This window comes from Nerophis lumbriciformis, linkage group LG06 (assembly GCF_033978685.3).
Source record: "Nerophis lumbriciformis linkage group LG06, RoL_Nlum_v2.1, whole genome shotgun sequence".
NCBI classification, from domain to species: domain Eukaryota; kingdom Metazoa; phylum Chordata; class Actinopteri; order Syngnathiformes; family Syngnathidae; genus Nerophis; species Nerophis lumbriciformis.
In genome coordinates, this window is record NC_084553.2 from 31,962,493 (window position 1) to 31,985,950 (window position 23,458).

A 23,458-nucleotide genomic window follows, 5' to 3' on the forward strand; every position below is an offset into this window, starting at 1 on the left:
TGAACGTTTAAAAGTAGCATATATTAATGCAGTATGAAGAAGAATGTTTTAATGTAGACACATAGAATCATCATACTGCTGTCATTATATGCATCAAGTGTTCATTCAAGGCTAAGGCAAAATATCGAGATATATATCGTGTATCGCAATATGGCCTTACAATATCGCAATATTAAAAAAAAAGGCCATATCGCCCAGCCCTAGTTCAATGATGCCATTTCTGTTTGTCATGTATAATTTTGTCTATTTTGTGTTTATCCTTGAATAAACAGATCAGTTTCTTGTTACCAACCATTGTGTATTATTCAAACTCACCTAATTCAGCTGGCTAGTTGTTATCAAGAGTACTAAAACCCTTATCAACATAGGCTAAATAACTTTAAACTTTAATACATGCTTGGATAAGGCAGCACAGTGGAAGAGGGGTTAGTGCATCTGCCTCATAATACGAAGGTCCTGAGTAGTCTTGGGTTCAATCCCGGGCTTGGGATCTTTCTGTGTGGAGTTTGCATGTCCTCCCCGTGACTGCGTGGGTTCCCTCCGGGTACTCCGGCTTCCTCCCACCTCCAAAGACATGCACCTGGGGATAAGTTGATTGGCAACACTAAATTGGCCCTAGTGTGTGAATGTGAGTGTGAATGTTGCCTGTTTATCTGTGTAGGCCCTGCGATGAGGTGGCGACTTGTCCAGGGTGTACCCCGCCTTCCGCCCGATTGTAGTTGAGATAGGCTCCAGCGCCCCCCGGAAATGGATGGATGGATGGACATGCTCGGATAGGTCAGTATCGGTATCGGATCGGAAGTTCAAAAACATCGGTATCGGATCGGAAGTGCAAAAACCTGGATCGGGACATCCCTAGTCTGTTTGCTGTATTGCATGTAGTTGCTGTTGGTGTAAAATGGCCACTTTGTTGGACGACAAAGGGCCTTGATTATATATATATATATATATATATATATATATATATATATATATATATATATATACATATATTTATTTTTTTTACTGTATGGGCTTTTAGATTAGTTTGTCCTAATGGACATATTTCTACATTGTCAACCTTCATTTGGCCTCATCTGCGCTTGACATGTAACCATAATGGTTACAATCAAACAATCAATCAATCAATCAAAGTTTACTTATATAGCCCTTAATCACAAATGTCTCAAAGGTTGCCTAGTCATACCTAGCCTACACTGCTTTTTCTGTGCAGCATCGCAATAAGCTACAAACTGTCATTTGGTAAAAACAAAAAAACAGTAGTGCCCTTGCTCAGATTTAATTACTGACAAACATTCCTACTCCTCTTTACAACTACAGGCGATATTCAAAGTTTTCAATCAACCTATTTGGTTTGTGGGACAGGCAGCACGGTGTAACAGGGGTTAGTGCGTGTGTCTCACAATAAGGTCTTATGGTTTGATCCCCGAGCTTGGGGTCTTTCTGTGTTGAGTTTGCATGTTCGCCCTGTGGCGGCGTGGGTTCCATCCGGGTACTCCGGCTTCCTCCCAGCTCCAAAGACATGCACCTGGGGATAGGTTGATTGGCAACACTAAACAAAAAATGTCCCTATTGTGTGAATGTGAGTGTGAATGTTGTCTGTCTAGCTGTGTTGGCCCTGCGATGAGGTGGGGACTTGTCCAGGGTGTACCCCGCCTTCCGCCCGAGTGCAACTGGGAAAGGCTCAAGCACCCCCCGTTAGGGACTAGCCCGGCAGAAAATGGATGGATGGGTGGATGGGTTTGTGAGAAGAAGTTGGTGGGAACACACAGATGGTCAGAAGGACATGCACACCATACACAAATGATGTGTGTTGAAAATAATTATGAGATAAGAATATGCTAAATTCACTGTGGTGAGGTAAAAAATAAATCGAGAACATCTTATTACTAAATGTACTTTGGCAGAAATGCAGTCCAGATGTTCAAACTATTTTTACAATTATATCACATTCTTCCTTCCACCTTCAATATACACACAAGTCAAGTCTCTGAGCGTAAATTGCGTGTCTCATTTTCTCACAAGCTGCTGATGCAAAATATGCTAATTCCCAGCACTGTGTTTGCTCAAATAAATGCTTAATATGTGCAATGTAAAGGAAATATGTCATGGGTGGTTTATAATACAATAATGGTCTTCTGTTCATGGAATTACCAAAATTTGCAGATGCAGTTTCAGACTCCATGTGGAAAGCAAGTTTATATCACGATTATGCAGCAGCAAACCTCTCTCCAGTTCTATCTCCAGACAGTTTTGTTTTTTGTTAAAACATGTTTTTGTCAACATCCATTTCACACATTTTCCCATTATGTGATTTGGCTAGCAGAGATTGGGCAAACACACAATCATGCCTGAATTAATGTCTCTGTTGACAAATAAGCTACTCAAAGGAGCCCCTGGTGAACCTTTTCTGCTCTATCTGCGACCAGTTTTATTGCATCGGTAATGGTCACTCAAGTTGTGAATCCACACTTTTCCAACCGTAAATTACTTTTTCCGCCAATGGAAAAAGGTTAAGCCTCACAAAAACAATGTGGTCTGGAATAAATGGCCCAAATCATTAGCCCTTACGTGTTGTTGCTGATTGCCAGATAATTATTAAGCTGGAGGATAGACTTTTTGCATGAAATGGACATACATGAGTGAAATGTGGCAATAAAGTGTGTGAGTGTGAATATGTTGGTAACAGTTGAGCTCTTCTTAATGGGAGGCGACCTCTGAAACAGATTGTGTATATATTTGCATTAATGCTTCTGTACGAGCTTGTTTGCCTTGAAACAAATTGCTGTCGGGAATGTTGGTTTTGTGTTTGTGTAGGCATAGTGGTGCTAATTTGTCCTCCAACTTTTTAAGAAGACTTTGCAACTCTTTTGGTATATCCTGGTATAATCTTTATTGACATGTATTGTAAAATACTATATGGATGTCACTCACAATATGATATTCTCACAATACTTACAAATAAAACCAATCTAATGTTTAGTGAATCAAGCTATAAGTTGGGAAAAAAATAAGACTTGATATCCGATTAGATGTATGCTGTACAGTAATACAAGGTGTTTTCTTTGATTGTTTTACAATATTGGCATGACTTGGTGTTATTTCGATATTTAATGATTCTGTTTTGATACTGCTCCTTAAAGGATGAGAACATATAACAACACATTGTGTAATAATGGTGAATTATGTAATAATGTAATTAATGATTACCTCGTTAGAACACTTTTGGTAATAAACTATGACACATTTTGTAATCATTTGTTGCAAAAGTTATTACAAAATGCATGTGCTGCACTTGTTTTTAATAGAATGTAACAATTTGGTGCATTATGCAATAAATCATAATGCAGTAATTAGACTATCCGAGCAACACAAAATATTTCATCTTCATAAGAATTCATTTTAAGAATTGAGTAGGATGTTTCATTGCACAAACCTAAATCAAATGTAACTTTATTGACTATGGGGAATGTGATTGCAAGCCCATCGAAAATGAACAGTATACTATGAACTCTGTAATGCAAATCCTATACTACATGATGTAAGAATAAACACTTATCCAAATATAAAGCATAACAAGTAAATCATTCACTAAATTACAAATTGCAAATCTAAATATTAAAAATGTTTGCCCTGCATTTATATACTATAAATAATCATTTTATGTTTACACATTAACATGCAAATGCATAAACCGCAACTTAGTTAATGTTAATAAACAATATGTTTTTTTTGTGTTTGATATTTGTATTAGTAATTTGTATTCCTAGTTTCATGTATAGTATTAGCTTAACATAATTCATATTGCATGAGTGTATGCCTTCCAACATTTCAGTGCACTGGTCAATAACATTTCAGTAGGACTGTCATGATAGGTTTGGACTGTGTTTATTTATTTTTACTGTATTTTGTATCGTTTCGTATCTAGTGATCTTATATTCACTTCTACTTCCTGTTTGCCTCCACCCCTCCTCTGGCCTGAGCACTGTCTCCCTCACCTGTCCTTGATTGGCAATCTGGGCATACCTTATCCAAGTTGCCAATCAGCCCTTTTTATATGACAGCCTGCCCCGTGGGGAGGGCTGGATCATTGTCGTTTGTCAAAGTACCCAATCATAGGTGTGCCTAGCATTTGGCATCATAAAAATACTTTAGGCTGTAATTGCTGACAAAGGTGCATCAATATAGTATTGAGAGCAAAGGCTGTGCATACATACGTACAAGTGATTTTGTTTTTTATTTTTAATAAATGTGCAACATTTTCTTACATTTAATTTCCACATTGTCATTATGAGGTATTATCTGTAGAATTTTGAGGACAAAAATACATGTATTCCATTGTGGAATAAGACTGTAACATAACAAAATGTGGATAAGTTGAAGCGCTCTGAATACTTTCCGGATGCACTGTATTTTTGTTTTCTTATTTTCTGCAGACCTTAAGACAAAGGTCCACACCAATACAATTTGCAATTAGGAGAAGAGTCATTAACTCTAATTAAATGTCTTAATGTTTTTGCAATAGGACAGGCTGAACAGTACCATACTGTACTCTCAAAATGGAAAATTCAATTGGTTGTAGTTTGCACCAGGACCACATGTTGTTCTCTTTTTGAATCACTATCAATATACATTTTAGATGGGCTTGAAATATGATTAGAAAAAACTTCTTTAGAACACCTTACCGTAATACAATGCAGACAGAAATGCAGAACACGCCAGAAGTAGCTGTTTTGTTTGACATTATTTCCATGCATTTGAACAAATGGCATGAGTGTAGGAATTGATCACTGTATTGTTTCATGACACATCTTTATGGACCTCACCGCCTTCCTTGTATACCTTCCATCTCACCTCCCACGCTCTTATCTTGGCCAACACAAAGGACTAACTACCCGCTCTGCTTTAGAGAAATTATTGACTCGGCTAATACCTTTTCGATGTCTGTATTTTTTCTTTCATTTATGGCATTTTCCTTTTAGTGGGGACAGTAAGGGTCTTAAATTGGTTTCTACACACTTACACGCGTTAATACATACCCATTGCCCAGTTAGTTATGAGCATTCATAACTGTCCATACTGTCCATTGGCTTTATATACAAGGGCCTTCCTTATGTATCAATCTTTAGCAACAATTGGTCTGTTTACTTAGATGTAGGGCTGCAACTAACTAATTAGATAATCGATTAATCTGTTGATTATTACTTCGATTAATCAATTTATAATTGGATAAAAGAGACAAACTACATTTCTTTCCTTTCCAGTATTTCATTGAAAAAAACCAGCATACTGGCACCATGTTCTTTCAACTTGCCAAATAGAACAAAGCAAATGTTGTAAAATGTTTTTTTTTATAAAGTGCACCATTGTCATGCACAATAGCAATAATTTTACTTTGGGGAATTTCAAACCTGGCTACTACCTATTCCAACCAATGTTGGATGCTGAATGTCTTTCCTCTAGTGGCATGGTCATAAGGCAGATTGACTTCATGTTTCATTCGTCTCCAATGTAATGGCATGTATTGCCAAGGTAGGCTTCCGTGGCTACACTTGTCCACACATCAGTATTGAGAGCAATTTTGCGTTACGTTTATTTCGAAATTGGTAACCGAGCGTTTTCTCTCTCAAAACGGAGTCAAATCTGCCGGAGACACATTATCAGCCCCGCGTTGCAACAAAGGGATAACGTTAACGTTACTCACAAAAAAGCTGAACTCGTGAATGCTTGTTGTGACTTAAAACAACACAGAAAATGAAGTCGTCGCACTCTCCAAAACGTTCATAACACTCTGGTAGGTAGGTCTTTATTGTCATTGCACAAGTACAACAAAACTTTGTTTTCAGCACAAACCCGTTCAAGATTAGACAAACAAACAGTGTACAGGGTTACAGAACAGGAACGCTGATGGGTCGCCACAAGGCGCCCCGTAAAAGATGGGAAAAAGGTAAAACTCTGGGGAAGGATGAGTAAAAAAAATACAATCTAGACTGGGCTCCTAAGGGGGCCTAGTTTGGAGTGGGGAAAAAACCTTCATAACGACAAGACAAAGAAGCACGCAGGAGAGATAAGGGAGAGGGAAGGGGAGCGTCCACCCTCGATGAGTGGGACATCACTCATCGCTCAAAGTTAATACACAACAGTTGCTGCTGCGCTTCCTTAAAGAACATCTCCTTGTTAACAAAAGATTAAAAACACGGACACAACGGATCAATGTACCCGGACTATGGACTTAAAAAGTTACGTACCGTGAGTTCCCTTCATCCATGGCTCCAACATGTTTCCTCTTCAAGTGCTCCCGAAGCGATGTTGTACTTCCGTGCCATGCGAGGTCCATGCTGCACACTTTGCAGGAAACGGTCTTCTTTGAAGTCTTTAAAGTAAAGTGTTCCCACACTTTTGACGACTTAGGTCGTACACTTTTCTCCATTGAAGCATTAACCTCAAGATGTTTCTCCGCTGAACTATCCGTACTGTTTTCCTCCGCCATTTTTCGAATGTTTCCAGGCAAAGGAGAAGGCGTCGTCACGTGAGCTGCACATGACACATCATTGGCTGGCTTACTGCAACCTCATGAGATGTAGCCGCAGTGCATGCGCATAGCATAGATCCAACAAATCGAGGACTAAATTAATCGCCAACTATTTTTATGATCGATTTAATCGATTAGTTGTTGCAGCCCTACTTAGATGTATATAAAATAACAATATTACGGCTTGAAATAAGCCACAACACAATTTGCAGTATCTCTACATCATCGTCCAAAGGGACTCAAAGAAAACTGTGTCTGTTTCCATGCTTGTACAGTTTTCTGCTGCTCATATAGTTTCCGTATCAACACAACTCTGCACACCAAAAATGAATGTAGCAGCACTCTAATGTATTACTCTTGTGTAACCGTATTTTTAGCATTGCTTGGTTCACTGCTGAGCATAGATATTTTAGCTGTATTTGTTTTTTGTTTCAGGTTTTTGGTGACTATTATCACTTCAGGCATCGTACAGTGGTGAAGAGATCGTTGTCTGATCACAGGGGCACACACATCCGACTTCTTAAAAATCCCAAGGTAAGATGTCTTCTTTTTTCAGCATACTTTAGACAAACAAGAAACTTTCATGAACATCATGAATTTTCAGATAAATTGCCATTGTAGCATGAATGTTCATGATGGAAGAGTGTGGATAAAATATAATATTAAGGTTGCAAATATATCTAACTGATGTAGTTGTTGCTGAATACAGTGTATCATTTTAATTAAGTAATAAATGATGAAAAAAGTATTTATAGAAAGCTAACAGCTACAAATAATAACAATAAAAAAAAAATCATTAGCCATTTAGTTATTTCAAATGTTACTCCCAGAAAAGCCTCAGCATCCACACTGCCTGTTGTCGTGTTATCTGAGTGATGGAAGCTGAACTGGCTCTTCCCTGAGGAGGCCTGCAAGACATAAACACTCCCCTGTGGACCGCTGAAACGTAGTTCAGCCTTCTTGACTGATGAAAATGGAAATTTCACATTTCCAGTATTCTTGCAAGTAAATATGAGGTTAGTTTAAAAATGAATATTTGCCCTACCCCACTGGGTAGGACGAAGCGAGAAGTGTGAAATTAATATTCATCACAGCAATGGGAATACAAGGCTATTGAAAGTCTAAGTAAAAAGAGTGTGTGAGTTTATTTTGAACCTTGGAAAATATCCTAAAACTGTATTTAAATATATTATTTTTTATCATAAATGACAGGGCCTTACTTCAATTACAGTAAACAGGAAAGGAAAAGAACATACATCTACAAGAGCATCAGTGCACATAGGTTTATTTGCTTATTGTTTGGCACAAAATGTTAGAAGGTTATGGTTGGAGTCCACCAAAAAAAAAGGTGACTAATGGAAATGCCAAAAAAGAAGATTTTTGACATTTATGGATTATCCTGGTGCATTGAAGCGCCACGACACCCTTGGCCAGCTTGCTTTTACCCTGAAAACCCTGCTGTGTATCTTGATTGTAACATTATTCTTGCAATAAGTAACTGTACCATCAATTAGTTTCAGCTCCAATAACCCACTCGTCTCTTTTAACTGTACCAATTTACACTTGTGACAAAAAAAGCAAACAAGATAAATGCATAGTCCAGTCAGTATTCCAGGCTAATAGATTTGGGCTCAATCCAAATACTCCCCTTTCCCCATTTTTTTTAGCCTTTAACACTTGGTTTTGAGCGTTCACGTCAATCAAGTGGTGTCTGATTGCTCCGTCAGCTAAGGGGGAAGGGCCAAGTATTACAGCCGCACAGTGCCAGAAACAAATTAAGCTTGGGGACCTCTCCGGGAAAGATACATTTCCCACATTACACTATGCCTGCTAAAACGATGGCATAAAACAGACAAATAGAAGCCTACAAATCTACGCAATAAGCTTACTTTTTGATTTTCATAATAATGACACTCATAGTTTTGTTCAGGTGTTCATCCTTTGCTATGCCATGTAAACATTACCTACTATTTGTTTGTATTTTTTCATAGCTTTTTAAAATGGTCCAGTTCCCGTGTATTTTTATAAAAATAGCTGGGACTATGTTATTTGTTTTATCGATGTAGAACGAATAAACAGCACAATCAATCAAAGTTTAGTTATATAGCCCTTAATCACAAATGTCTCAAAGGGCTGCACAAGCCACAACGAGATCCTCTGCTCAGATCTCACATCAGGGCAAGAAAAAAACTTAACCCAATGGGAACAACGATAAACTTTGGAAGGGACCGCAGATGTGGGGATGCCCCCTTGGGTAACCGGTGGTTACAGTTAATAATGTGAGATTCCAGTCCATAGTGGGGCCAGCAGGGGATCCTCTTGCATGTAGACACGTTGGGGCATAGAGACGTCACCGACTGATGCATAAGGAGTGGTCATGTGAAAGTCCAGTCCATTGGGAGGCCAGCAGGGAATCATCTTGAATGGAGACAAGTCAGCAGCGCAGAGACGTCACCAACTGATCAGAGAACAGACGAGCAGTCCATCCTAGGTTCCGACTTCGAACAGCTAGCGCGTCATCCATGGAGGCTGATCCTTGGTCACCTGATAACCTCTCCACGCAGGAGAGGGGGGCAGAGCAGAAAAGAGATATAGCAGATCAACTGGTCTGAAAAGGGGTCTATTTAAAGGCTCGAGCAGGGGTCCCCAAACTTTTTGACTCGGGGGCAGCATTGGGTTAAAACAATTACGCGCACTAATTGACTGAAAGAGCGTGCACTTGCCCACGCTCGGCCGACACTGCTGCGCGAGCGCGATGATGTCACGTTATCGATGTGAATATGCATTTTTTTTTAAATAGGATTTGCCTCAGCAACTAGGAGACACAGAGTAACAAGCGGTAGAAAATTGATTTTTAAGGACAGATTTAAAGAAATAATAATTAAAAATAAATAAATACATTTTCAAAAAAATAAATTTTAAAACAAAGCTGAAAATCCTGTGTGACTGCATCTTGCAAGTAAACAAACATTTATTGCATCTGATTTATGTCACTGGTGGCAAGGGTTGATGACCGAGCGACGTCCGAAATCCCAGGGGCGTACTCTTCCACATGGCACTAGATTCTTAGACGAAGGGGAAAGAGAATTCGGATTGGGTCTTAGATTGGTCAAATCTAGTCTGAAACTGAACAGTCCAGTTCAGTCGTGACAAAGGAAGCAAACACAATAAATGCATAGAAGCGATAGAATGCCCTGAGAATACAATTACCTGGATGAAAGAGAACATCCATATTGCCGTATGATATGGCTCACATACTTATTAAACACATTTTAAATTGCACAATGTATAGGTACTAATGGTAATTATTGTGAAAGATTATCTTTGGAGAACAAAAGGAATCACATTTTACGGTCAAGGCTTCAGATAGTAGTGGTAAGCTGCTCCACAGGCCACTCGGGTTTACCTGTTTCTCACCTTTTTTTTAAGGGGCGCCGGACGTTTGCAGACTCGTCAGCGATCCTGTTTTGTCTCCCTGTAATGTTTGTCTGCTCTTGAATGGGATTTTGCTGAAAATCTTAATTTCCCCTCGGGGATTATTAAAGTATTTCTGATTCTGATTCCTCCAAACTAGCAGTCTGAGAGGCTGTTTTTTCAATACAGCGTTTGCTTAATGCAGACTGCTTGTCTGTTGTAATTCCAGTAATGCAGGGATCTCCAACCTTTTTTCTTCTGAGCCACTTTAACAAAGGCAAAATGGCTGACAGTTACTACTTTATTTCCATCACTTGTTTCAACCCAAATAAACGAAACACTTTTGTTTTGCCAGAACATTAACTACATGTTGCACAACTCACATTTTGCCTTAAAACACTGAAAAAATATCTTGTTCACCTGCATCTTGTATTTCAGTATGCATTTCTTCCCACTGTTGTTTATGTTACTGTGGGTTTTTTTTTGTTGGTAAGAAAAGGTCAGATCGTTTTTTCTCTATGAAAGGACCATTATTGGGCAAGCAAGTAACTAAAACACAGTGTGATAAAATGAAGAAAAAACTATAACCGTCACACAGTAAAAACAGGAAGATGACACAAGGACTAATGATATGGGCTATGGTAATAAACAGGAACTAACGCTAACAATTCAACAACTATTTACATGTGCTGCTAGGTGGGGAACCTATGAATTTGATTAGATGTACACGTAGGCCTGGGCAATATGGACCAAAATTGATATCCTGGTATTTTTAGTCCGAATGACGGTATACGGTATATACCGCCATCTTAAACAAAACGTGCAAAGTGCTTAAGGTTGCTTAAGTGTTTTATGGCTAGATAACTAGGGTTGAGAGTACTCAGATTATTTTTGTTGTAAGTAGTAATATAATGTGTTGTTTATTCTTATAAAGTAATTAGTTAGCCTATTATGTCAAAGCAGTTTTCGTTAATTTTGTTCATTAACGTTTATAGCCTCACGCTTGTGCGCAGTGATTGATGGAGCCTCTACTCGCTCACTGCGATTAAGACTGCTTGCTGTTCGGTTGGAAACCACTCCTCAGCCACCCACCCGGTAGGGTAGTTCGCGCGGGCTATGGGGATTAGCTAGACATTAGACACACCGAGCAAGCAGCAGAGAGGAGCTAATGCTAGCTGCGGTCCGAAGTCGCTAACAGAACTGAACAACAAACAGATGAGATTTGTGATAAAGTCGCAACATGGAGAGATATATGTTCTCAAGCAAATTGGTGTATATAACACAGTAGTCACTCACCAATTGCCAAATGCAGTCGGTGACCAAAGCGTTGTATCTGAGAAGTCGAGAAGTCGGCACCTGAGCCGCCATATTCTTTTGAAAAGTTTATTGTGTTGTGTCATTGTGCGTCAGAGAACCCAGACTGTAGTAGAGGAGTGCAGGGGAGATGTTCCCTTCAGTTCACTTTACCCAGCAATGGGTCTGCTAAGATCCGCTTTCCGGTCAGAATTCGAGGCCGCCGATTTGTGACAATCTGGTTGCTGTATTATTATTTTTGTAGGACACAACCGGCCATTCATCACTTTACTGCGCAGTGCACGCGCTTCTCTTTCTGTACTCGCCCACTCACTCACTTACGTCACTCAGCCAACACGTTGACATTCTCGCAAACACACATACGTAAACCAGCTCCCCTGTTGTGCACATGTAGATACGTTGACACGCACACAGCTGCTTGGCTTGATGCCAAATATTAGCGGAGTTAGGACCGCTCATCTAACGTCAACTAGTGCAAGTAAAATGACTGAATTTGGTAACAAATTGCTACAATTTGTGTTTTATCTTTAACAGATACAGTATGTTTTACCTGCTACATGGCTTATCTGGGTAAATTTATCCATAGTTTTGTTTTTAGTACTTACTAATAATTGTATTTTTCTTAAAGCACATACCAGGATTGGCAACCATAAATCATGAAGCATTTAATATAATGTAAATCAAGCTTTTTTATTATATTATAATCTAATCCTTGATTATGGCAGACTATATGTAATATGGAAAATTGTAAATTGTTCTTTGAGTGCAACAAGAAAAACACAATGTGTTTAATGCCTTTTAATTTATATTTTAACCTTCTAAAATTGTTCTTTGAGTGCAGTAGGAAACATATATTTATGGTATTGCAAGATTTTTTGTTACAATAAAGCCAAAAATGACACTTTTTCGTAGTTCCCTTTATTTGGAAAAGTATCAAAAAGTATTTGAAAAGTATCGATTTACATTTTGGTACCGGTACCAAATTATCAGTATCGGGACAACCCTAGTACAGACACTTAACAAACTACTACAGCTCTATGTGTTACAACAAGTGGTAACAACAGATAAATCAGTGACAACAACTGTTCAGTGGGTGGGCTCTTGCGGCTGGTGTTCTGAGGAAGCACCCACCCCGTCGCACTACTTGACAGGTCTGACTTTTGAGTTGCACACTAGTAGCTCCTCAGCACTCCAACTCCAGAAAATTATATGTTGTGGTTCACAAGTGTTAACTTACGCAGGCAATCATTGCCATCACAGGGGATCGTACAAAGATGCTTTACTTATGCAGCTAATCAATGTCATAATGGCGCATTGTGCGTTAGTGCTTTTGACGTATGTTGGTGCTGACGTGTTTTGCAGGTTGTCTTTTTTTCTGCTGTTTATTTAAAGGTAAAACTGCATTATAAGCTGTACTATACAGAGAAGCTTCATATTTCGAAATTACAATAACTGTCCTCAAAATACAATAATTATTAGCTTTTGGTGTTTTCATTGGTCATTTCCTATCTGGCAAAGCTGATCCCCACCCAAATCAGAAGAGGATCTCACCCAAACATACAAGTTACAACCTACTTAACAAGACCTTGGCAATTAATTTGACACTGGGGCCACATTTATAGAAAAAATCTATAGCAAACAAGGTACAGATCGTAAACACACCCATAAACAACTTTACATAGTAGACTATTTACATCTGCATTTACTCTTCCTTTTAAAAAGAAAAAGACACGTACATTAAAAAATAAGTTGAGTCAATTAAACTTCTTGAAGTGATTGTATTTTATCCCCTCTCAGTTGTTTAAAAACGGCTACATTAGATAGCAAGTTATGTATAAGGTGTCAGACAGCTGAAGGAACTCTCATTCATTTACTTTGGGAATGTCAGTGAATAAAGAGCTGTGGTCTGTTGTGAGAATTGCCTTGGTTGTAAGTCACGTGAGGTGTCTGCGTCACGACAATTGCTAATAGTGTAAGCCAAGTTAACTCTTTTGTGTGAAGACGGGCGAAATAAATGAGTCGTACATGAAACAAAGCGCAGCTTCCTCATTATCATGACATGGTGTCACATTTAAGGACTACACGCCTACAGTGACCAAAGAGTGTCAAAGTTTGAGCCCACAAAACTGTTTGATTTTGCCGTAATGAGGCACCCACATATCCGATACAATCACTTTTCTGCAGAATTTTTATTGTAGAAATCTGCTTCCGTGTCGTTCCCTGACACCCGCCTCTCACGCTGGCTGCTCTGTAAACAAACCCGGCCCACTCTGCTTTGCCTCGTCTGCCTGCATAGTGCCTATGATTGCAGTAATAACTCTGATGTCACTCAAAAGCGCAGGTCCAACCATTTAAATACTTTATACAGTTCAAGACTATAATTTGAAAACGATACTGCATATCATATTTCCAGTTTCGATGTCAAAGGTTTAAAAATATTATTTGGAAATGTCCTGCAGGCCAAATTGAAAAGCTTGATGGGTCATATTCGGCCCGTGGGCCGTTATTACCCAGGTCTATACGTATTTTTTGTTGTAAGTGGTCCATTATATGGATTAAATTCTTTAAGATGTCAATACACTTCTCAATCAATCAAAAAACCAAATCACTTACGTTAAAATTCATCAAATGGAAGTTACCGTTGTAAAAATGTTAATCCATTACAAGCCAAGTAACTTGTTATAAGGTCAGTTTTTGGACAGGTGTGATACTGGTGAAAAATAGGGATAGAACAGTGAACAATATCAATTGTTCGGGTCGTATCACAATTTTGTGGTTATGGTGCAGGTTATGGTGCTGTTCTTCTTTTTACCACCCCAGAATACCATGTTTCCCTGTAATCCAGACCTTTACCATTTATTAGAAGTAGTAGTAGTTATGTCAGTAGTTCTTACAAAAATATCTGACACTTGAATTAATGTAAACAAAATATATACTATCTTTATAACCGCATGATATTCCATGAATATCAAACTATTCTATTCCATTTCAAACTATACTATTCCATCAAACTTGATCAGCACTAGCGTTTTCCTTGTGTGAATAAGAAACAACCAAAGTAAACATGGAGATATGAGTTTTTGCTCTGGCCGAGTCACCACTGAGAGGCTGTCGGAAAACTGTGGGAAGTGAACGTTTTTTTCCTAGCTTTTCTACCTGAATCTTCTCTTCTTACGCTGTCAGTTGACACATCGGTGATGTCGCCGAGGATTACTTGACATGTTAGATGTGTTACCAACAGTGGCGCTGCATGCGAGGGGGCCCAGTTGCTCCCCTTTGGGGTGTGAGGGCACAACAAGCACTCAGTCTACGACCCCGAAGACGGGAAGGTCCGGGCAGGGACTCTGTAAACTGTGCAATGGTCGTCTTGACCCCAGAGGGCAGAGCCCCGATGGTCCACCATCTTCTTTCCCTTTTCAAGCAACCCAGCGTATTGCCTCGGATGAAGTGCGCCCAACGAGGGCCAGATACTGCCACGTGTTGCACAGGTCTTGCACATAGGCGCAGTTTTATCTATCACTTTCTTACCGCCGTCATCATAGCTCACACTGAATTTCTTTACCGCTCGCTATGTCGAATGACGAACGCCTCCACGACTCTACTGTTTCTAGCAGATGCTTGAGTTGATTAAAGCTTTTGAATTTGATCGGTGTGCACATTTAAGCCCAAAATCATTATATACCAAAGCTAAAGTTAGACAAATTGATATCATAGCCCAGACTGACTGAAAGTCAGACAGACACTTCTGCAATGACTTATAAATCTATAGAAACGTCCATGTGCTAAATTATTTTTAGTCTTTTTCTTTTACAAAGTTGTAATGATATGAACATTAGGTTATGCTGGAATTCAAATCACTATAACCCCTGTTCCCGCTAAGGTCCGCGCCTGTGCAATTGCGCACTGCTCAAGCGTCCTCTGCGCACGGCAAATCTATGCCACGCACAAAATCAAATAGAAAAATAAACGCATAACAATTTTCGACACGACACGACAGAGAAAACAGTTTTCGTCATCATTGTTTCAAATATTGTAACGTCTGTCGAGACGCTTTGAGGACATTAATTCAATTGATCACTTTACTGAGCAAAACTCTTTATTGTCGGCCATAAACACATCACCAAAACATTAGTAAAAAAAATGATATCTAGCAAAACTGGTCATTTCAAACCAGGCCAAAGCCAACTTTGTTATATCAACAGCAGCCGCTCGCTCTTTCTCACTTGCGCCAACACATGCACATATGGCACTTAGCCAGTGATGCGTTTACAGCCACACAAAAAGTCGGACAACTCCAACACCACACATAAAGTGTAATTCCAGGCCGTTACACTATGATTTACCAATCAAATGTGTGCTTATTCTAGTGTCATTTATTAGGAATCTTAATTTATAAATATTAATCATGAAATGTTGTTAGTATATTAAATAAATACTAATAAAAATATATTTTTTACAAACAGGAAGTTGCAGGAATGTACACATGATCCCCTGCTTACATCTCATTGTGCAACATGTGAATGTTTTAATGGGAACTAAATGCAATGTCTGAAAGGGGTACAAATTATTTCCAAAGCAGGACCTCCACCCAGACAAACAATACAAGTACACAGTTCATGAAAAACAATATTTTTTGTTATTGTCATTGTAAGTGGGCCTAAACACTTATATTAGAAAATAACCTCATGGAAATGACTGCTGTCATTTGATTATAATAATAATAAGAGAATGTTGTCTGTCTATCTGTGTTGGCCCTGCGGTGAGGTGGGGACTTGCCCAGGGTGTACCCCGCCTTCCGCCTGAATGCAGGTGAGATAGACTCCAGCACCCCCCGCCACCCCGAAAGGGACAAGCGGTAGAAAATGGATGGATGGGTGGAGATTTAACTTGTTATTTAGTCAGGTTTGGGACAGGTGTGCTGCTGGTGTAGCCACAGTGTGCACGTCTGATGTTGCTCACATGGGCTCCACTGAATGCTCAGGGAGTTTTTGCGTTTGCTCACACACATGAAAAATTAGAGGGAACATTGACTTCAACCTTGATTAACCATGATTATACAGGATCTTTGACTACTAGGTTATGCTAGAAGGCAAAGATCATTTATAACCATGGTACAAACGATTGTTTCCTCATAATTGTCAGAGAGATTGCGGATGCTAGTCATTTTCAGAGTGAGCCTATACTGTGGTCGTGCAGCTCAGGTGCAGGCAGGGAATAGAGAACATGTCTGTTGCCCTTGTTAGAGCTAAACCAGGCACTCTCTATTTGGGATTTCCTTTACCAGCCAGTCTTCGTTTCCTGTTGTTGAATTCCCACAACTCTTCATAGAATGTGAAGCATTACTGTTTCATGTGCTCTATAAAGTTTACTAAGGGTCACATCTGCTTTAGTCCATCCATCCATCCATTTTCTACCGCTTGTCCCTTTCGGGGTCTTCAGTACCTACAAATATTTACAAGATGGTATTATTTTTCTTTTAAACATGAAAGGTTGCTATTTTAAAAAACAACATTTTTACCTTACTCTGCTGCAATTAGTTATCTGATCAAAGCAGTTTTAATCTTGTGGTCCATATCTAATTCAGTTGACATACTCATCAGAGGTCCACAGTTTTTTTTTAAATTAGGAAAACTTTGTTGCGAAAAGTCATGCATTCCAAGTAGTGAAGATGAAGTTTGAATTAGAGGTGCTTCCAACTTTTTTGAAGAGTATAAGTAATTACTGACAACAAAACCTGGGCCTCTGCCAGATCTCATATGCTGGCTATTAGAGCCTTTCTAATGTGGCCTAATGAGGACCCAAAGTTGACTCCACAGTATTCTCCACCTTCATGCATTTGACTGAATCCTTTTTGGATAATTCAGGGCTAAAATGGAAAAACAGGTAAACAGTTTTTGTTTGTTCTACATCAATGCCAGTTTACAGAAAGTTCTTTACACATTTCCCCCAACTATTTAATTTTGTTAAGTGGTATGGTATTGTACCCTCCTTGGACTAATAACTCTAGTAGGACTACCTTGGAAAAGGCATTTGTAGATTTGTTAGTGGAAATCTATTCCATGAACAAAATGCCTATGTGTAGAAATGAATTACTTTGAACAATAGGCCTGATACTCCTTTCTGCCCCTTGGCTGCCAGTTCAATTTGTGAAGCTGTTGCTCATCATTAGCAATGCATCCCTTGATCAAAGATAGAAGCTATGAAAATTTAAGTTTTGTTCAAATTGAACTTATAATAGATTCATACGGATCATGAAATGCTTCAGTTAGATTCTGCTATATTTAAACAGTGCTAAATGCAAATGTTAAAGCACAGGCATGCTCGACAAACACAAACTGCGCATCTTTCTTATAATAGCCACGTTACCACCAAGTTGTCCGCTTCAATTCATTATGCTCTTCTACGGTTTGGATTGGTCGAACTAGATTGTGCTTGCGTTTCTACAATGGGTGGTTGGGTGAAATAGTGACAGCTGCGTAAGATGTGTGGTACAGATACCACTTTTTCATGTCAAGACACCAATATGTACCTATACTGCAACATTGTATGTCAGCCAATACCAATTAATCAGATACCAACACTAATCAGGGTTTCTCCTAAATTGCCAAATAAATGTTGCTGCTTATTACAATGTAATTTCTTGAGAATTACTTTTTTTTTCCAGAGATTTCTCCAATCCTTTTAATAACATTGACTGGCAACAAATCTAGCATTTATTTCTGGTGTTATTGGAGATTGTACTCGTGTTTAGAGACCCTTTACTCCTGTCTCTCCATGTCCGGGACGAAAAGTGACTCGAGCTGCAGTGAGCCTGACATCTTCGCGCTGCAATTTTAAGAAAATAAGAGCCACCATTGTCATCTTAATTTGTGAAGATCGCTTTCTGCGGGTATATCTTGTATATATTAAAGTACGTCCACAGCGCGGACACACTGCCTCCGCTTCAGACAACCCCGTGTGCATAGCTTACGTACGTCATCACAACATTCGGTTTCGGGAGCACTGTTCCGGTAATCAAAGTATTTATTTTTTCGACCCAATTTTCGGTGAATCAATATTCAATAGTGCGCAAATAATAAACTATACATAGCCATTCATACTGTAACTACCTGCTGGTGTTAATGTATATGTTAGTGTGTTATGATGGTCATTTTTCCCATGGTCTGTGAACACACTGTGTCGGCGGACAATGAAGAAGTGTTGTGTGTCTAGAACTGAAGCACGGAGACAGACGTGTGTGCACGGAGGAAATACGTGTTGGAATTGGGTCGGTTGTTACCATAAAATTGGCAATATAAACTAAAAAAAAAAAAAAAACGTCAGTCAGACTTTCTTTTTCTTCTGGACGCTACAATACATTATATTACTTTTATTTTGTTAGGTGTGGCGGCTAATATGAAGCCGTGGCACATTGCCACAATCAAATGCATTATGAGGAAACCCTGCTAATCTTTTTTTCTCTTTGTTGCATGTGCTTTGCTTAACACAACATCATGTTCAAACTGCAAAAATGATTCTGCTCCCCTGAAAGAAGAAATTGCCCACAACATGACACACACTATGCAATACTGCTGCTGCTGTTTTTTTTTTTTAATTTAAACTTAAAACACACACGTTTTAATTGCATTTCCGAATGGTCACCAGACCAAGCAGTACATTTCAAGGAGGACTGAATAAAGTGAAACTTTGTAAACAATTTGTCAATCCGTGTCTTAAAACAAATGAAAAAATATTTTTTTTAAATTAGTGTACAATGAGATACTTCACATTCAGTGTGGTTTAATCATCAATGAAACAAGTAGCAATGTTGTATAGAGGAACTATAACCAGGGTAAATAGCTTGGCAGATCTTTGAATTTAGATTTTAACTTTGCTAGCAAACATAGAACACTGTGGTCCAAACTTGATTTTCCTAACTCAGGCGTTTCTTAGGGCACCCCTTTAAGTCCTCTCCTTTTTGTCCGTTACACATTTTTCATTCAAAATGTGATTAATAACTATAAAGTTTTGTTGTAGCTTGTTTACTTCAGATGCAGTCAGTCTTCATTTGTTCAGCTTCTTTAGTTATACTAATAATGTTCCTCAAGGTTACATTTTAGGGTCATCTCTTTTTCATAATTGTGGGCTATTCAACTGGTGGGCCAGAAGTTAAATGAAAACAAACTTTGTGTTTTGCAGCAGATTATTTGACTAACTTTTTTGTAGAAGGTCCTTAAAAACAGTAGAGCGCTCCTTTAAGTCTGACAAAATCAAAAATCTACTGTAGAGGACACTGGTTCTCTGAAATATACAAAATAAGATTAATAGTGAAGGGAGAAATCTGGGCTCTTGGTCCTTAACTTTCTGGAAATGTGGCCCCCAAAACAATTTAGTTGAATATCCCTGGTACAGAGGGTGCTCGCATTCAAAAAAAGCTGCAACCCCAGCCTCTTTCTGGTTCAACAATGGAAGCTATGCCCCACTGATACATACGCATGCAAAACAAGGATAATGTTATGTTACAAAAGCATGTGTTTGGAAAAGCGTATGACTTCACTCACCGGTTCAACTGGGATATAGCAACCGGTATAGCATGTTTTTAAACGCTTTCGGTCTTAGAAGATCTCTTTTTTGTTTGTGCATGCGTGACAAACATGTAAGCAGCTATAACATAAAAATCATACCTGACTTCTTAAGGCTCTTGCCAATTTAAAATAAATGTCACTTCCAACACGAGGAACTTGTATTTTGGTAGATGTATGTAGAAATGATATACTGAAGTGGCAGCTGGTTGCATCAGCTCTGTACTATTTTAATGTTTTTTTATGTCCTTTGTATTATTTCAAGGATTTTAGGAGTTTTATATGTCATACTCGTACACATTTACACATTTAATGTGTCCCTCTTTTTTCATGTTTTTTTACCTTATTTTTTGTGGACTTTTTGTATCTGCACTGCAACCACATAATTTCCCCATTGTGGGATAAATAAAAGTCTATCCGATCCTTTATTGTTTTTCAGAAAGATTAGTATTTCAGCCTTCTTGCTGTCATTTTGTTTCTCCTTTCATCGATATTAATGGAGCTTGCTGAAGACACTCTCTCCACTCTTGAAGGTGCACAAAGAAATTCAAAACCACAATGTATTAAATGATGTGTTGTGGCTCTATTTTCTTCTAATGTCTGTAAAAACTCTACATACTAAGTCATCATTTTGGAAATATGTCCAATGCTGCTGCTGCTCTTTGACACTTGCTTTGCTCAAATTGTGCAATGCTTTTCCCTTATTTGCACATGACATAACTCCACACAACTGTAGGCTTATTGACTTACACTTTTGCAATTGTTTTAGATACTGTATCTACAGTGCATGTAGTCGTTAATGTAGTTGAATATTCTTACTGTTGTCAATTGCTGCTGTTTGTTTGTATTTTTGCACTGTAGTGGTAAGCACCACAGCAATTGTGTTGCTTGAATGCACAACGACAATAAAGGCAATTCTATTCCATCTATTGACGGTTTCGGTGTTTAATCGGATCGGAGGGATTATATATTTTTTTCCAATATCTGTAAATAGTTTGACACCATATTGTAATAATAGTGAGACTGTGTGTAGTTTGTTTTTATGAATTTAACATCAAGAATTTGCATCACATACTGCTTGAGCTAAATTTAGAAATAGTAGCTGTTACGCCGGGAAATTACACTGGATGACATTCGAATTAGGATAAAGTAGCTTCTTTCTGTCCAATTTAGAAACACATTGGTATTTGAATGAAGGTAAATGTGGTTGCTACACTTGACTGAGTGTGTCACTCTGCCTGCAAAGAAACTTCTAAGTCGATAGTGCTGTTTTCCTTAAACAGAAAGCCAATAAAGACTGACAGAGAGAAATGACTCGCTTAACCATCCAATAGTCCGCCTCCACATCGTCTTAAATTATCTCACAGTACAATGTGATGTTCCTCCCACCATGGGAACATTTCACATTTGAACTGATATGGTACCAATACATTTTTGGTACTTTTGTGTGCGTTCATGTGGTAATAAATGTGTATTTGTTCAGTAATACAATCTACATTTTTTTATTTAACATTTACAATTGAGCTGATAATGATAACTGTGCTATCTTGTTTTCTTACACAAGTTCCAAGTCTCATTTGCAAGTTTGTTTACATTTCAGTTTGTCCTTTGTGTGTTGCCGTAGTCAGGAAGTATTCTTTGCCATCAAGTTGAATGTGCCAGTCTTGTTTTTTGTTGAATCCTGCAAAGTGTGTATATTGTAAGTATTGTATTCATTACACACCAGCTGTTTAGTTTTACTGTGCACCTTAGTTATAGTTTTAAATACCAAATTAGGTGGTGTTTAAATAGCTATGTAACATCGCTAATGCTAATAAGTATCAGGCATATGGCATATCCAATTGGAATTAGCACTGAGCTAGCAAATTTGAAAAAGTGTAGCCTTACTTTTGAGCGCTTTTTATCAGTCATGCTTTCTTTGTTGGCATGAACAGTTGTACCATTACCTACTGTAGAGGCAGTACGCTATGAATACACCTGTTTGCCCACTAAGTGCTTGAGCTGGTGCCAAGTCTGCAATCGGACATGACAGAATTTATACCCATCCCTATTCCCACCATCCAAAAACATGGATATTAAGTAAAGTAAGTGAAGTCCAAATTATTCATAGATTTGTGTCTGAGTGTGAATGATTGTTTGTCTATACAGTATGTACAACTTGTCCAGGGTGTACCCCGCCAGGGGTCGGGAACCTTTTTGGCTGAGAGAGCCATGAAAGCCAAAATTTTTAAAATGTATTTCCCTGAGAGCCATATAATATTCTTTAACTCTGAATACAACTAAATGCGTGCATTTTTAAGTAAGACCAACATTTTTAGAGTACCGTATTTTTTGGACTATAAGTCGCAGTTTTTTTCATAGTTTGGCCGGGCGTGCGACTTATACTCCGGAGCGACTTATGTGTGAAATTATTAACACATTACCGTAAAATATCAAATAATATTATTTAGCTCATTTACGTAAGAGACTAGACGTATAAGATTTCATCGGATTTAGCGATTAGGAGTGACAGATTGTTTGGTAAACGTATAGCATGTGTTATAGTTATTAGAATGACTCTTACCATAATATAAATGATAAATGATAAATGGGTTATACTTGTATAGCGCTTTTCTACCTTCAAGGTACTCAAAGCGCTTTGACAGTATTTCCACATTCACCCATTCACACACACATTCACACACTGATGGCGGGAGCTGCCATGCAAGGCGCTAACCAGCACCCATCAGGAGCAAGGGTGAAGTGTCTTGCCCAAGGACACAATGGACGTGACTAGGATGGTAGAAGGTGGGGATTGAACCCCAGTAACCAGCAACCCTCCGATTGCTGACACGGCCACTCTACCAACTTCGCCAGGCCCGGCCCTAACCAATCTGGCGCCCTAGGCAAGATTTTAGGTGGCGCCCCCCTACATCGGCAGTGAAGTGTATATACTCACAAGAAACCGAATAGCTTTGTCTTTGACCTTTTTTTTTTTACTTACAACTATTTCCTAATATATAAAGGTGTGGACAAGTGACTATTACCTGCAGGGCAAACATTAGCTAACCAGAAGGCAATAACAATGTAAACAAAAAACACCTGCTTAAAAGATCTAATACAAATGTCCCTGAGAAATGTAAGGTGAGTACTGTAATTACCTAACGTTACATTATTATTTTCCATAACAATTTAGCCCCCTCCACAATATTAACCCGACGTTAAAACAGAACTAGCTATTTATTGATTAGCAATTGCCGAATCATGTAACATTAGCTTAATGCTAAAAAGCCAGGTTACTATCACATTCTGTAACAGACAAATAATTTCATGTAGGCTAACGTTACCTACCTGCTAACTCTGTCTTTTCTCGTTTCTACTCCTCTTCTTTTCTCTTTTTTCTTCCCTGGGCACCTGACCGTTTTGGCCGTTTTGACATATTGTGTTGATTTTTTGATGTGGTGACGTCCAAAAAGAGTCATGATACGGGAAGGGAGAGGGCGCACCGTGCGGGGGAGGGGGGGGGGGGGGGGCTAATGTTGTAACAAATAATATTTCTATTAAATAAGCTTTACTTTGCATTTTAATTAACGTGGGATTATTTTTTGTATTTAGAAATAATAATACCAACTTTTTTTTTTTTTTTTTTTTTTCCTCC

The 23,458-nt window shown here is 38.6% G+C and overlaps 1 protein-coding gene across 5 annotated transcripts in view; it reads left to right on the forward strand.

Moving 5' to 3' along the window:
• Window positions 1–23,458, forward strand: part of furina (furin (paired basic amino acid cleaving enzyme) a) — a 163,447-nt gene that overhangs the window by 65,539 nt on the left and 74,450 nt on the right. For all 5 annotated transcript variants that reach the window (XR_009815623.2, XM_061964155.2, XM_061964157.2 and 2 more), the window contains exon 3: window positions 6,968–7,066. Coding sequence is in view for 4 of the 5 variants with exons in the window: in XM_061964155.2 (XP_061820139.1) it covers window positions 6,968–7,066 (99 nt within the window). In the remaining variant the exon portion in view is untranslated. The remainder of the gene's footprint in view (window positions 1–6,967; window positions 7,067–23,458) is intronic.